The following is a 15,196-nucleotide window of genomic DNA, read 5'->3' as shown; positions in this document are numbered from 1 at the left end:
GAGAGGGTGCCAGGCCCCAGCAAGGTCAGGGCCAAAGCAAGAACCCAAGCCTGCAGTCCCGAGCCTTCCATTCCTGTGGACCAGCCCCATGACCTCGTGGGGTCTGAGCTTCCTCAGTTTTAGAAGAAGGAGTCTGCATTTGAGGAGGCGAGGGGCCTCCCAACCCCGGGCGGGTTCCATCTCCTCACCCTGCTTCCTCTCGTCCAGTATACTGCAGTCCCGGACCTCTACTTCGAGAATGCCATGCGGTTTTTCAACTTCTCCTGGAGGGTCACTGCTGACCAGCTCAGGAAAGCTCCCAACAGAGACCAGTGAGTCCCGGGGCCTTGCTGGGAGGGTGCTGGCTTCCCGAACACAGGGGTGCCCTGGGCTGAGCATGCCTTTGTCACACACGCACCGATGCCAGACGTAGCTGTCACAAGCACCGTCTGAGGAGTGGGGACCGTTGTTTTCCCACTCTTCAGAGGTAGAAACTGAGGACCGAGGAAGTGTGCCCAGCCAGGAGCTGGGACCGGCCCGGGTCTCTGTGCCCCGGCACCCAGCCAGCTGGCAGAGTAGCCTGGCCTCACGGCCCCAGCTCCGCAGCTCCAGCATTGGGAGCCTCGGCCTCCTTATCTGCAAATAAGACGGGAGGAGCCATGTGACGGTCACGTGTGACCAGGAGCGTCTGGCACAGGGGAGGCTCAGCTAGCGAAGATTCCGAATGGGCCCCCAACAGTTGTGGTTCCCAAACCTTACTGCACAGCAGGACCCTCTGGGGAGGGTTTGTTGTTGTTGTTGTTGTTAAGATTTATTTATTTATTTGAGAGAGAGAATGAGCGGGAGGGGCAGACGGAGAGGAAGAGAATCTCAAGCGGATCTGCGCTGAGCATGGAGCCCGAGATGGGACTGGATCGCACCACCCTGAGATCATGACCCAAGCCAAAACCAAAACTTGGAGGCTCAACCCATTAGATCACCCAGGTGCCCCCCTGGGGGAAGTTTTTTAAAATACAGCTTCTTCCTGGACCTCAAACCTTCTTAAAATAATCTGGAGTGAGCCCTGGTTTCTGTCCTTTTTTGAGCAGTCTCCTCGGAAAACTCATATGTTGTCGTCCCAGCTCTAGCTCTCAAAATAAGCTCTTTCCGCTGCTAAAACATTTTGCAGAATAAATCTTACCAAAGGTGGAAGCAAGAATTCTCTTTGCTTCTGGCGCCCCCTCGTGGCCAATGAGAGTTTGAACATCTCTGTTTCCTCTTAAGATTTCTATCTCCTACAGAGGAACCCCCTCCCCTAAATGTGCCGGAAGGCGGTTTTTTATTTCCAGAATATGGCACAGGTACTGCCACAAGGTTATGAATTTATCTGAAGTCTTTTGATTTAGCTTAAAATTTTTCATTTAGGGGCGCCTGGGTGGCTCAGTCTGTTGAGCCTCTACCTTTGGCTCGGGTCATGATCCCAGGGTCCTGGGATCAAGCCCTGCATCGGGCTCCCTGCTCAGTGGGGAGCCCGCCCCCACTCGTGCTCTCTCTCGCTATCTCTTTCAAGTAAATAAATAAAATCTTCAAAAAAAATTTTTTTTTTCATTTAAATTCTGCCTCCTGAGGGTGCCCATGTGGCTCAGTCTGTTAGGGTGTCTGCCTTTGGTTCAGGTCATGATCTTGGGATCCTGGGATTGAGCCCCAGGTCATCTCAGGGTCCTGGGATAGAGGGCCACAGCAGCCTCCCTGCTCAGCGGGGAGTCTGCTGCTCTCTCACCCTCTGCCCCTCCCCCTGCTCATGTTCTCTCTCTCTCAAATAAATAGATACAAATCTTTAAAAAAAATAAATTCTGCCTCCTGCCCGTTAACGTAGCCATGATTATTTGAATATAAATATGATGTTTTCAATTTCTATCTTTCCATGGCTTCAGGTACCCCTCAACACCTCTTCAGGGTCAGCTGGAGGAGACAGAGTGACTGTCTAACCTCTTGGAGAAAAAGTCCTTTCTGTCTCACTCCACTCATCACTGGCCTTCCCCTGCACACCAGAAAAATTATCGAGTGGGCAAATGTTTCTACCACCAGGGTCCCTTCTATACTCTCTCTCCTTTTTTTTTTTTAACTTTTATTTAAGTAATCTCTGCATCTAACATGGGGCTTGAACTCACAACCCCGTGAGTCTCCTGCTCTTCCAATGACCAGCCAGGCACCCCCTTCTACACTCTTGAAAAATTATTGGATCCCAAAGAATCTCTTTGTGTATGGAGATTATATCAATTTAATGTAAATTTTATGAAAAATAACTATTTTTAAAAAAAGTTTAGTGAGAAAAAAAATTATTACTTTACTTTCTGCCTATTTCTTTAATATCTGGTTTGATAGAAGACGGCCGGATTCTCATATCTGCTTCTGTGTTCAATCTATTGCAATATATTGTTATGAAATGTATAAAGTCTAGGGGCTCCTGGGTGGCTCAGTCAGTTAAGCATCTGACTTTTGATTTCGGTTCAGTTCATGATCTCAGGGTTATGAGATCGAGCCCTTTATCAGCCTCCACACTAGGTGTGGAACCTGCTTAAGATTCTCTCTCAGGGGGCGCCTGGGTGGCTCAATTGGTTAAGCGTCCAACTCTTGAATTTGGTTCAGGTCGTGATCTCAGGGTGGAGGGATTGAGCCCCCTGTTGGGCACCTTCCTCATCGAGGAGTCAGCTTGAGATTCTCTCTCTGCCCCTCCCCCATGCATGTGTACTCGAGCTCTCTCTCAAATAATAAATCTTTAAAAAAAAAAGATTTTCTCCCTTTCCCTCTGCCCTGCCCCCCCCAAAGAAAATCTAGTCTCATGCAGATACGAAGTTGGGAAAGGGAGGGATGCTTTAGTAGACTTTTCTGTTACTTATGCACATTCTTCATCGATTACACCAAAACTCAGCAAGTAATCATTTCTTAAAGGTTAGTTGTACTGTGGAACCTGAGCCCAAATCATGAACCTTTCACACTCTGTTCCACTAAAGTCTGTCAGTCTGTCTTGTACTTTGAATGGATATTTTACCCAGCCATGATTTGTAACGTCACGCATGGGTCATTTGGGCCAAGGCTTGCTGACTTTTATATACTTCTAAATAGTGACATTTTCCTTATACCTTATCCGAAAAAGTCCACCTTTGTTCATATCACTGTTGACCTCCTGAGAGAAGGTTTTTTTTTTATGTTTTTTTATTATATTATGTTAGTCACCATACAGTACATCCCCGGTTTCTGATGTAAAGTTCGATGATTCATTAGTTGCGTATAACACCCAGTGCACCATGCAATACGTGCCCTCCTTACTACCCATCACCGGTCTATCCCATTCCCCCACCCTCTATCCCATTCCCGCACCCAAGAGAGAAGTTTTCAGCAACTGATGAATTATCGAACTCTACATTTGAAACAAATGATGTACTATATGTTGGCTAATTGAATTTAAATTAAAAAAAAACTTTCAGTGTCGGAAAGCTTTCAAGTTTATGGTAACTGATACAAGTTCTTATAATTAATTTTACTAATTAATTTTTCCTTGAAACTTCAAAGTTTTTTTTGAATTTTTTAAAAATTTTATTTATATATTTGAGAGAGACAGAGAGGGCACAAGCGGGGGGAAGGGCAGAGGGAAAGGGAGAAGCAGACTCCCCGCCGAGCAGGGAGCCCAAAGTGGAGACTTGATCTCAGGACCCTGAGATCATGACCTGAGCCAAAGTCAGACACTTAACTGACTGAGTCACCCAGGCACCCCTAATGTTTTAATTTCTTTAAAAAATTATTTATTCTTATTTTTTTAAGTAAGGTCTACGCCCAGTGTGGGGCTTAAACTCACAACCCCAAGGTCAAGACTCCCATGCTCTACCAATCGAACCAGCCAGGTGCCCCCAAAGTTTTTTTTAAACCTTGAATTTTTATCACTGGCAACAAATGATGTCAGTTGTTTCCCTCGAGGTGATAAGCTCACTTCATTTTCAAGAAGTTGTCTGCGGGATACCCAAGTCTGAAATGCCAGTTTGCCCGTCATCCTCACAAGTGCAAACGGGCTCCCATGAGAAAAGCTCAGGTGCTTATGCGGACTTCCCATCCGTCCACACTGCATATCAAGACACTTCTACTCAAGGGTCTAGATTTAATGAAATTAAGTAATCGTGGGGCGCCTGGCTGGCTCAGTCAGTAGAGCACGCGAGACTCTTGATCTCGGGGTCGTGAGTTCGAGCCCCACGTTGGGTGTGGAGATTACTTAAATAAATAAAACTTTAAAAAACATGAAGTACTTGTGCTGCTTCATCAGCGGGGTTCCTCAGTGAGATGGGTTCGTTTGTCCTGGTGAGGAAGGCGGGGAGCCCGGGAACAACGGGGGCCGCCAGCTGGACTCACACGAGGGCTCCGGCAACTCCACCACCATGGCTTTTCTACCATCAGGGCAGACGTCACCACGGCGGAAAAGACAAATCACATCTCAGTATTATTACGGAAGATAGTTTTGGCCTCGAAGACCCCCTGAAAGGGGCTTGAGGACCCTCCTGGTGTCCACAGACCACGCTTTGAGAACTGCTCGGCGGCAGTGGCCTCGCATTACGTAGCGGTCTGTCTGGCTCTTCCTAAGAGCTCGCTGTTCCGCTGTGTGGTGCGACATGGGCTTTAACTGGTCCCTTTCTTTGCAGACCTGTGGGTGTTTTCTGGTTTTCCCCTCAAAAACTGTGCTGCTAAAGCTGTCCTTGTCCTTGTGTGCCCTTGGGGCTGGGGTTCAGGCCCTCGACACGGCCAGGCGGGCCGCCGCACGGGCCTCCCCGCAGCCGGCTGCGCTTCCACGTGTGTTTACGTGCAGGTGGAGCATGACCCCACCCATGGTGAACGCCTACTACTCGCCCACCAAGAACGAGATCGTGTTTCCCGCCGGGATCCTGCAGGCGCCGTTCTACACCCGCTCCTCGCCCAAGTATGATGCTTGTGCTGCTGACACCCCAACCCCCCCCCGCCCCTCCGTGGACACCCAGCCCGGCCCTGGGGCCCACAGCCGACCCCACGAGCCGCCGGTCTGCCCGAGGGCTTTTTGTCCCACTGGCCCAGGGAGCTCGGGACTGTCAGAAACGTTGCAGAGGGAACAACGTCCTCACTCCCTGCGCTTCCCTCCGGGGGTCCAGAAGGGGTCTGGAAGCCCCTGCATGGGGGAGCTTGGGGGCATGTGGTGAAGTCGGGTGCCCTATCTAGGGGAACGCCCCTCTAGCTGTGTTGCGGAGCAGTCACAGCGGGGGGCGGGTGGAAAGTGTGAGAGCAGGGTCTCAGAAAGGCCCTGGGTTTGAATCCCAGGTCTGCTCTTTGCTGAGTGCGCGGCCCTCGGGCAAAGTGATTGGACCGCTCGTTCCCAGTCTCGGTTTGCCTATCCAAACAGTCGGGCACTAATGCCAAAGAGGCCAGTGCAGTTCGGTGGGGCATTAGCACAGTGCTTGGCATCCAGGGGGTACAGGCCGACCACAGGCCACTTGCCCAGCCTCTGACTAGCCTCAGAGGTTTGGCTGGAGGCTCAGGTTGTGGCCACACCCCCAGAGAGCCCACGGGACCCTGCTGTGCCTCCAGACCCAGGAAGCGATGTCCCCTTATGGCGTCACCCTCACCTTTGTGTCCTCCCCCCCCCCCCAGGGCCTTAAACTTCGGTGGCATTGGTGTTGTCGTGGGCCACGAGCTGACTCATGCTTTTGATGATCAAGGTACGGCTTCCTGGGGTCCCCTTCAGACGGGCCACATCGGCTCCTGGCTGCACTGCTTCTGCTTTGCTCTCATCACCTCCAAAGGCCTGGAGACAGAGGGGTCTGGCTTCAATCCTGGCCGTGCCCCTGCCCGTTAAAGGGCTTAAACAAGTCCTGTCCTTTCTCCAGGCCTCCTCATCCTTGTCTGTAAAATGGGCATGATGACTGCAGCCTGGTGTGGGGATTGCAGGGACCGTGTCAGACACGGGGGGCTCCTGGAAGGTGTCCCGTCCTCAGGAGGGGATGTTAGTAGTCACCAGGGAGCTCACATTTCTCCAGCACTCCAGAGACTTCTCTGGGCCCACTGCCATCAGAGGAGTTGAGGTCATTTGCCTCCTCACCAGAACAACCAGAATCCTCATTCATTCCTGCCTTGGGGACCTTAGAGGTCGGGGCCTGTCCTGTGATCCCAGTGCTGCTGACTCCATTTCCCCCTTCTGGGGCTCAGCGTCCGAGGCCCTCAGCCAGCCTTGACAATGAATCCAGCTCCACTGTCACTGTAAACATGCTGACCCTTTGCCCGCATCATGTTCCTCTATCCTCTCTCCCCCACCCCCACCCAGCTGCCCAGCTCACTGTCCCAGCTCCTCAGGCACCCGGGCTGCTATCATCTCCCAGGTGCTGCTGGGTGGGGGGCGAGGGATCCCCGGGGGGATGGGCGGGTGGACCCACTTCTCCCCAGGCAGATAGGCGCAGTGAGCTCTGCCTCCTCCTCCCCCTCTCCCCCTTGACCTGACGCTTCCCTCGGAACCTACAGGCCGAGAGTATGACAAGGACGGGAACCTTCGGCCCTGGTGGAAGAACTCGTCCGTGGAGGCCTTCAAGCAGCAGACGGAGTGCATGGTGGAGCAGTACGGCAACTACAGCGTGAACGGGGAGCCCGTGAACGGCCGGCACACGCTGGGGGAGAACATCGCCGACAACGGGGGGCTCAAGGCGGCCTATCGGGTAAGAGCTCACTGCCCACACACACCCTGGCCCCGGCTCTGGGCCTGTGCCGGGGTCTCCTCAGGAAAGGGTCTCTACAGGCAAGCGGGAGCCAGCTGCAGCCGCCGCATGACCTTCTGTGTGCTCCTCTGTGAAACGGGGGGTAGTGGGGCCGACTGAGAGGTCTGTGGCAGTCCCTCGCCCAGGGCCTGGTGCACAGACGGCCTTCCAGACTTGAGTCCGGCCCGACTGACAGATCCAGGCAAGGGCTTAGGCTGGAGCCATCTGACGACCTGCTGGTTCCTACCTTGGCAGGGATAGGCATCACTGATTCAGGCAGCCGTGGGCCCGGGAGGGGAGGGGAGGGGAGGGACACTGGTCATGGAGCCAGTTCCGAGTTCCAGCCCTCGTTCTGGGGAAAGTCACTTAGCCCCCTTGTGCCGCAGTGTGCTTGGGCTGTCCGAAGGATGACAGACAACTTGGGCGCATGGCCTGGTCCAGGGTGACACTCAGAAAGGTTAGCTGAGTTGGAAGGGAGAGAGAATGCAGGCCACGAGAGGAGAATTAGGTGCCTATCAGAGCAAGACAGAGCTGCCTCCTGACCGTGACAGTCAGAGCAGAAGTACCATGAGGAGCCATTTATTGAGGCCTTATTATGTGCCAGGCTCTGCTCAGTACCCCACAACTTTACCATTAGCTGCTACAACCCCCATTTGGCAGGTGAGGAAACTGAGGCCAGAAACACCAGGTAACCTGCCTGAAGCCCATGAGTCAGTGAAAATGTACTGTGAACCTTCTACCCACTACGGACTGTCAGGCACTGGAGATTTTGCGCCAAAACAGACAGGGGTCCTGCTCTCCCACAGCTCACAGTTTGCGTGGGGCTGGGGAGAGGGGAGGAAAGCCAGCACACACCTAACAAATAAGGAAGATCATTTCGGGTACTGACAAGATGAAGAATATAAAATAGGGCAAAGTAATAAGAATTAGGGGGCAGGGGGGCTAGGGTAGGCCTTCTGGAGGGGATGACATTTGAATGGAGACCTAAAGGATGAGGAAGGGGAGGCAGGGAAGCTGGTCTTCCTGTCTTGACCTTACCAGACTATGTCCATCTCCACTTCCTGTTCTTGGGCAGGGGTGAAGTGCAAGGAGGGGAGGTCAGAGGAGGGGCTGCGGCCAGAGCTCACCGGGCCTGCGTCGGCAGATCAAGGAGCTTGGGTTTTGTTCTGTACAATGGGAGCTGCCACAGAATTTTTCAGTAGAAGAATGACATGATCTAATTTATCCTTTAAAATCAGGGTTAGCAGGGGGCTCAGTGGGAAGAACATGCGACTCTTGATCTCGGTCGTGAGTTCGAGCCCCACCTGGGGGGTAGAGATTCTTAAATAAGTAAAACTTCAAAAACAAAAAACAAAAAACCCAAGGGTCAGCAAACCTACACCCTGTGGGCCAAATCCAGCCCTCAGCCTGTTTTTGTAAATAAAAATGTAGGGGGACCCCGCCAGGCCCGTTGGCCTCCATGCTGTCCGCGGCTGTTTTCACACCACGACGCCAGAATGGAGTAGTTGCACCGAGACCGTTTGGACTCCAAAGCTGAAAATATTTACTCTCTGGCCCTTGGCAGGAAAGTCTGCCAACCCCGGCTTTACAAGGATGACTTAAGATGTTGTGTCGGGAGGGGGTTGGAATTGGACCAGCTTGAGTCAAGGAGTCTAGTTAGCAAGGTGTTGTGAGATTGTCCAGGCAAGAGAAGGGATGAAGCTATGGCAGGGGTGAGAAGTGGCCAGATTTAGTTGGTTTGGATAACTGAACAAGCAGCTCAGGGCTCCCGGCTGGCTCAGTCGGAAGATCGTACGACTCTTGATTTCTGGGTCGTGAGTTCAAGCCCCACGTTGAGTGTAGAGATTACTTAAAAATAAAATCTTAAAAAAAATAAGAAAGAAAAAGAAGCTCAAAGAAGAACTCTGGGGTTGAGGCCCGAGCATGTGTGTGTAACCCCTCGTTCTGTCTGTGCCATGTTAAGTCTGGAAACTTGGAACGTCTTGGAAAGCCAGCTGAAGCCGTGAATACAAAAATCAGGGAAGAGGCTGGGGCTGGAAGTGTGCACCTGAGAGCCGTGGCCATGCAGATGGTATTTACAGCGTGAAGAAGATTGCTTCTCCAGGCTGAGCCGGGGCCCAGACGCCCCCAAACGCGTCCCTGCCCCAGCAGGGTAGAGCTTCCTGAGACGTCCTGCAACGGCTCCCCATTGTGGCCCTGTTTGCTCCTGTGTCGTGGGAGCCCCTGAGCTTTGTTTTCTCTGCTCTCAGGCCTACCAGAACTGGGTGAAGAAGAACGGGGCCGAGCAGACGTTGCCCACCCTGGGCCTCACCAATAACCAGCTCTTCTTCCTGGGCTTTGCACAGGTGAGTTCATTGTAGGAGAATATGCCAAACTCAGGCACATTTCTGCCATCTTGATAATCCAGGAGCTCTGAGAGCCAAAAGGCAAATTCCCCTCATTTGAGAACCTTCTAGCTCATTGGACTGTCCATAGTACATCTGATACTCAGTAAGAAGACAAGCTCCCTGCCAGTAGAGAAATCTGATGAAGGGCCATGAATGCCATGGAAAGGTTTCCTGTATCTGGTAGATGCGTGGATAAGTGAGTGCTAAGGGCCCTCTGGTTCAGGGGTTCTAGAAATTTCCTAAACTCAAGATGCCCTAGGATGTCCCTTGAATTGGCATTAATGTATAGTCTTCTGTTAGTGCCCAGAGCCACCAGGCCATTAGACAGTTTTTGCTCTGTGCAGGAAGTGAGTGACCTGGACTCAGTTCAGGGTTTTCAGACTCAGTTCAGGGCAGAATCCTTTGTTCAGAGGAAATCTAATGCAGAGGCCCAGGACCGACAGAGGTGACCGCAGTAGAGGATGCTGGGATGGGGGACATACCAGCCCACGGTCTCTTCCCTACCCACCTGGTCACCCCTCCGGACTCCCAAGGGTCTCAGAACCAGGTAGGGGCTCATTCCCCTGCTGTCGTGGTTGGGGGCAGTCTGGTGGTCTCTGGGCGCCACAGTGACCCAGCTTCTCCCTTGTCGCCTCACAAAGGTCTGGTGCTCTGTCCGCACGCCCGAGAGCTCCCACGAAGGCCTCATCACCGATCCTCACAGCCCCTCCCGCTTCCGGGTCATTGGCTCCGTCTCTAACTCCAGGGAATTCTCAGAACACTTCCACTGCCCGCCTGGCTCCCCCATGAACCCTCATCACAAGTGTGAGGTCTGGTGAGGGTGGAAACACCTCGAGCCAAGACAGAGGATGAGCCCCCGGGGGGGCCCACGAGGCCGCCTTTCCATCCAGCGTCCGAGGTGTCGCCCTACCCCCTGGCCACCCAGGGCCCCCCTACCCCGCACTGGAGGGTTTCCAGCTGGAGCTGAGCCTCTGATGTGGGTTCTCAACACAATCCGAGATTTGATCCCCTGTGAAGACCCTGTTGTCCCAGGCACACGTGCGTCAACTCTCACGGGCATTTGGGTGACAGGCTGGCTGCTTACCAGGCCTGGGCCCCATACTGACAAGGGCAGTGGGACATGGCCCCCCTGCCCACATCCAGCGCCAGAAACGCCACAAATACCACTGTGTCAAATGCTTTAAAGATATATTTTTGGGGAAACTATTTTTTAAACATTGTGGAATACACTGGAAATCTTCAGGGAAATAACGCATTTAAAACACTTTTTTTTTTTTTTTAGGAGAGGATTGGTATATTTATTATATTCTGTTTTTCTAAATAACCTGTGGATAAGGGAAGCCCCACTGATTTACCCCTCCTTTCCTCACTCGCTGTGAGGTCGGCTGAGGCAGCCAATCCCCCGCCACTGAGCATGTCCCCAAGTAGAGAGCTGCCCCAGCCCTTGGTGTTTGCAATTTCAGCCTCTGTCACCTGGTTTTGCGGTCACAGGGTGTGAAGAGAAGAGGTGTGGAGGCCAGGAAGGGGCAGAGGCCAGCTCACAGACACTGCCCCTCACAGCTTGCCTGCCTCTGTCCCCAGAGTCCAACAGTGGGAACCCCAACGAGGACAATCTGATCCCCAAAGTCGCAGCAGGAAATTGATGGCTGTGGCAGGATGAGGCCAGCTCATGGCCTTCACACCCAGCCCCGGGGCACCCGAGCACCCTGGACCTGGATGTCAGGAGCCCTGCGAGACCCAGCCCTCCATCAGATAGGTAGCCTCTTTCTGACCCTCTCCTGGCTGCTCCATGTGTGGCCCAGGGTCCAGTTGCCCTTGCAGCAGCCCTCCCATCCCAATGACTTCGAGGTCTGCCTCCTGACCCTCTTCCCCACGGGAAGGAGAAAAGGGAAGTCCACTCTCCCGTCCTGCAGAGCCCGGATCCTCCCTCTGGGCTCCGTCCTGCACCGCTGGCCTGGGCTTGGCTCCCAGGACCACCGCCAGCCCCGCCTGCCCGCCCTCCATCTTTAGTGCCTTAGCCGAGGCCGCAGCCCAAGCTCCACCCAAGGAGACAGCCCTCTGCCAGCTGCCCGTTTGCCTCCTCAGTGAAGCCTTCAAGTGTCCTGACTGTAATGCAAGGCCATACCCCCCCAGTGTCCACAGAGCTGCCCCTCACGGCAGCCCGGGAGCTCTAGCCTGCGGGGCAGTGGCACCAAGGTCAGGAAGCTGACGGACCCGGGCTTGCCCGGAGCCCCATCCCCCTCAGCCCCTGGGGCTGAATCAAGACAGTACTTGTAGCTGGATGCACTCCTCACTTGGAGGTGTCCTCAGCCAAGGAGGACTGTGAGGGAAAGGCTCCCCCAACACGGCCAGTCTAGCCTGTAGGGAACCAGGAATGGCGCCCCCCTCTGAGGCCCCGGTTCAGCAGCTCCGTCTGGGGGAAGCAGGCCCCTGTGGCTGAAGCCAGAGCGGCCAGTGCCCGTCTCGGCTCTGCCGCCTCGGCACCCGTGGCCTGGCCGTGCTCCCTCAGAGCACTGGCCGCGCCCCGGCAGCCGGGATCCCCCGCGCAAGAGGACGAGCCAGCTCCCGGCAGAGCTGCGGCGGGGCGGGCTCCGGGTGCGGCCCCAGGTCCCCACAAGCTCAGGCCTGGTAGCGCTTCGGAGCAGAGGTAGGACAGGCGCCAGAGAAGACGGGGAGTCGGGCTGCCCACGCACCCCGCCACGCAGAGGCGGGCCTCCCCAGCCCCGGCGCCCTCCGGCTGCCCCCTCCGCCGCCACCCTCCCTCCGGCCCGCCTTCCCCATGGAAGCTCACGGGCCTCAAGAGCGTCGCGCGCCACCACGGCCTGGAACGTCCCCTCCAGAAGCAAGTGTCCCGGGGCTGAGGGTTCAGCCGGAGGAGCGTAGACTGCATTCACTTCGGGGTGTCCGAGGAACCGCAGGGGGGCCAGGGGAGAGGACGGCTGCGGCCCAACAGGGATGGAAGCAAAGGGAGCAGCCCCCACGGTCCCTACCCCTCCAGAGCTTAACGAAGCCTGAAGAGATGGGCGGCTGCCCTCTGAGAGACACCCCACCTCAGGCCCGGGCGCACGGACGTGGGGTTCGGGGCTGGGAATCTATGTTTTGTATTATGTTCTGTGCTACTGTAGTTTGCGTGTGGCACTCTTGTAACTCAAATAAAGTACTTGTACCGAGCGCCGCGTGACTGCGTGTGTCCTCCCGGGGCGGTGTGCGTCCTGTGCGGCTCCGGGGGTGCCCCTGGCCAACACAGCTCCCCCCGTCCTCGCGCATGCAGTGGGGCTAACTGTGCCTCCTCCCCAGCGCAGAGGCCTTGGACCCTGACCAATGGCGGAAGGTGACTCAGAGCCTGTGCCCGGCTGGCCATTCTTCCTTCGTCAGTACGATCCTGTGAGCACTCCCTGCTGGGGAGAATGATGCATGCCAGCTGTGGCCAGGGGGCATCCTGGTAAAAGTAATTTTTCCATGATCTTGGAGCAGAGGGTGTCAGCAGTGGGTTTCCAGGCCTCGGATGCTTGGCAGGGCAAAAGGAGTAGGTCAATTCAAAGAAGTTCAAGGAAAAGTGTCTGACATACACTCGTGCCTCCCCCTGGGCTTTGTATATATTCTTCCCTCTGCCTAGAATGCTCTTCTCTGACTTCGCTGCCTGCTAAACTCCTGCCCGTCCTTCAATGCCCAGCATAGCATCGCCTCTTCTAGGAAGCCCTTCCTCACCCCAGATCAGGTGCGATCACACAGGCTTCCCTCTCCTACCAGAGTGTATTCGTGCCAGGGCTACCGTATGAAGAACCACAAACTTGGTGGCTTACACAACCGAAATTTATTGTCCCACAGTTCTGGAGGCTAGAGTCCAAGGTGAAGGTGTCGACAAAGTTGATTCCTTCTGAGGGATGTGAGGAAGAATCTATTCCAGGCATCTTGCCTAGCTTCTGGCGGTTTGCTGGCCATCTTTGGCGTTCCTTGGCCTGTAGAAGCATCACCGATCTCTGCCGCCTTCTTCACATGGTGTTCTTCCTGTGTACGCATCTGGTATGTGTCCGAATTTTCCCCTCCTTTTTATAATGACACCAGTCGTATTGGATCAGGGCCCACCCTGATGACCTTATTTTAACTAATGACATCTGCAGCGATCCTATAAGGTCATATTCTGAGGTACTGGGTGTTACAACTTCAACATATGAATTTGAGGGGACACAATTCAACCTGTGACACAGAGGTTCCAATTCTCTGGGCTATGAAAGTGCCTGTGCCATCTCTAGCAAGCCAGTGCCTGGCACAGACCAGCCACAGAGTAGGGCTCAGTGACTGTTGGTTAAGTAGGTGGGTGGACAACTGGGTGGATGGGCGGATGGGTGCATAGGTGGATGGGTGAATGGATGGATGGATGGATGGATGGATGGATGGATGGATAGGGGAAGGGATGGATGGATGGATGGATGGATGGATGGATAGGGGAAGGGATGGATGGATGGATGGATGGATGGATGGATAGGGATGGATGGATGGATGGATGGATGGATGGATGGGTAGGGGAAGGAGTGGATGGATGGATGATTGGGCAAATGGACGGATGATGATGATGATGGATGGATGGGTAGATGGATGCGTGGGCGAATGGGTGGATAAGTGGATGAATGGAAAGACGGCTGAATGGACAGGTAGCCATAAGTAATGTATCATCAAGGGAGCCATCCCAAAACACACCAGTGCCAGAGAGAATGAGTCCAGTGGGCTGGGGTAAGCAGGAAAAACTAACTGGAGGGCAGAAATTTCAGTTGAGCCTTGACTGAAGGGGGAGAATTGGGGTCATAGTCTGAGCTGGATAGAGTGATGACGTGAGCAAGCACCTATTCAAGGGGCAAAACTCCTCGCCCTGCCTTGCTTTAAAAGGAGTAAGTCATTTCTCAGTTTCTTCAGCTGTAAAATGGACATTTATCTGTCTTCTCTTCGCTGTGACCCACAAATACTGGGGAGATATGAGGCTGCTTGAGACAGTGATGCACTCTGAACTGCTCAGAACATTCACACTAGGTGTGTGTCTGAGCCCATAGCCCCGCATTTCTCACCCGGATGGCTCAACCGCATCCCCTCCAACCAGCTGCCCTGGGAAAGCAGCCTTTATAAAGATCACATCACTCCCCTTCACCAGCTCCCCCCTGCACTTACCTGCCCTAGGACCTGAACTCTGCCCAAACTGCCCCCACTGGAGGCCCCCCTTGCCACCTTGAGCCTTCTTTTTGCACCTTACACAGCCCGTGTCCTTCCCTGCCTTCAGAATGCAATGTCCTCCACACACCCTTGCCAAGGGATGAATGAATGAATACATGGATTTTTTCCTTAAAGCTTCCACACGTTGTGTGCCTGCTGCGAATCAGGCTGTGTGCTGCGTGCTCACACATCCCCTCCCTGAACGCTTACGGCAGATTTCGAAGACGGCTACGGTGTCACCCAGATCAGAGGGGAGCCGTGGCAGAGCTGAGTTCGGAACCCAGGCTGCTAGAAAGGAGCTGCTTGGGAAAGCATAGGTGGATGGCAGAGTGGCTGGCTGGCTGGATGAGAGGCTTCTACAGAACAGTGATGGCCCGGGGACCACACACACACATACACTCATGCACGCACGCCGAGGTACCTAAGAGAGAGACGCCATTTTTCCCTGCAGAGGGCTGTCCCCTTTTCTCAATGACCAAGTGAACAAGCCCCTCCCGCCCCCCTGCTCTGAGCCCTGGGGCCCCAAGCAGGAATTAAAACCCCAGCCTGACCCTTTGGGGGTTTACCCTACAGCTGAGGAGATGAGCAAATACTTGCCAGGAGCCTCTAGAGCTCAAGCAGATGCTGTTCTGGACTTGGAGCAAAAAGTCACCGTGTCAGCAAAGGGGCTCAGCAGGGGCTCCCTGGAAGGGTTGGGGAACTGCGAAAGGGAGGCACTGGAGAAGATACTAAACTTTAAAGAATCTAGAACAATAATAAACCCAATTTGAAATGGACAAGACCTTTACAGAAAGAACTATAACACTTCACTGAAGAACATACAAGAAGACCTGACTAAACGCACAGGAACACCCTGGTCATGAGTGGAAAGGTTCACTGTGATCCACAGTG

General features: G+C 54.1%; 1 protein-coding gene across 5 annotated transcripts in view; it reads left to right on the top strand.

The window, feature by feature from the left end:
• ECE1 (endothelin converting enzyme 1) overlaps window positions 1–15,196 on the top strand; it is a 123,046-nt gene that overhangs the window by 101,425 nt on the left and 6,425 nt on the right. For 3 of the 5 annotated variants that reach the window (XM_026517133.4, XM_026517132.4, XM_048221820.2), the window contains exons 14-19: window positions 208–311; window positions 4,811–4,921; window positions 5,623–5,690; window positions 6,487–6,677; window positions 8,966–9,061; window positions 9,745–12,274. In XM_026517133.4, the coding sequence (XP_026372918.1) occupies window positions 208–311; window positions 4,811–4,921; window positions 5,623–5,690; window positions 6,487–6,677; window positions 8,966–9,061; window positions 9,745–9,921 (747 nt within the window). In that variant the 3' untranslated portion in view covers window positions 9,922–12,274. Of the gene's footprint in view, window positions 1–207; window positions 312–4,810; window positions 4,922–5,622; window positions 5,691–6,486; window positions 6,678–8,965; window positions 9,062–9,744; window positions 12,275–15,196 lie in introns of those variants that run through there. The other 2 variants (XM_048221821.2, XM_044390582.3) reach the window with 1 other exon arrangement.

This window comes from Ursus arctos, unplaced genomic scaffold, assembly GCF_023065955.2.
Source record: "Ursus arctos isolate Adak ecotype North America unplaced genomic scaffold, UrsArc2.0 scaffold_32, whole genome shotgun sequence".
In the NCBI taxonomy this organism is placed as follows: domain Eukaryota; kingdom Metazoa; phylum Chordata; class Mammalia; order Carnivora; family Ursidae; genus Ursus; species Ursus arctos.
The sequence above is the reverse complement of the archived record's forward strand: the minus strand, read 5'-3'. Positions and strand labels throughout refer to the sequence as shown.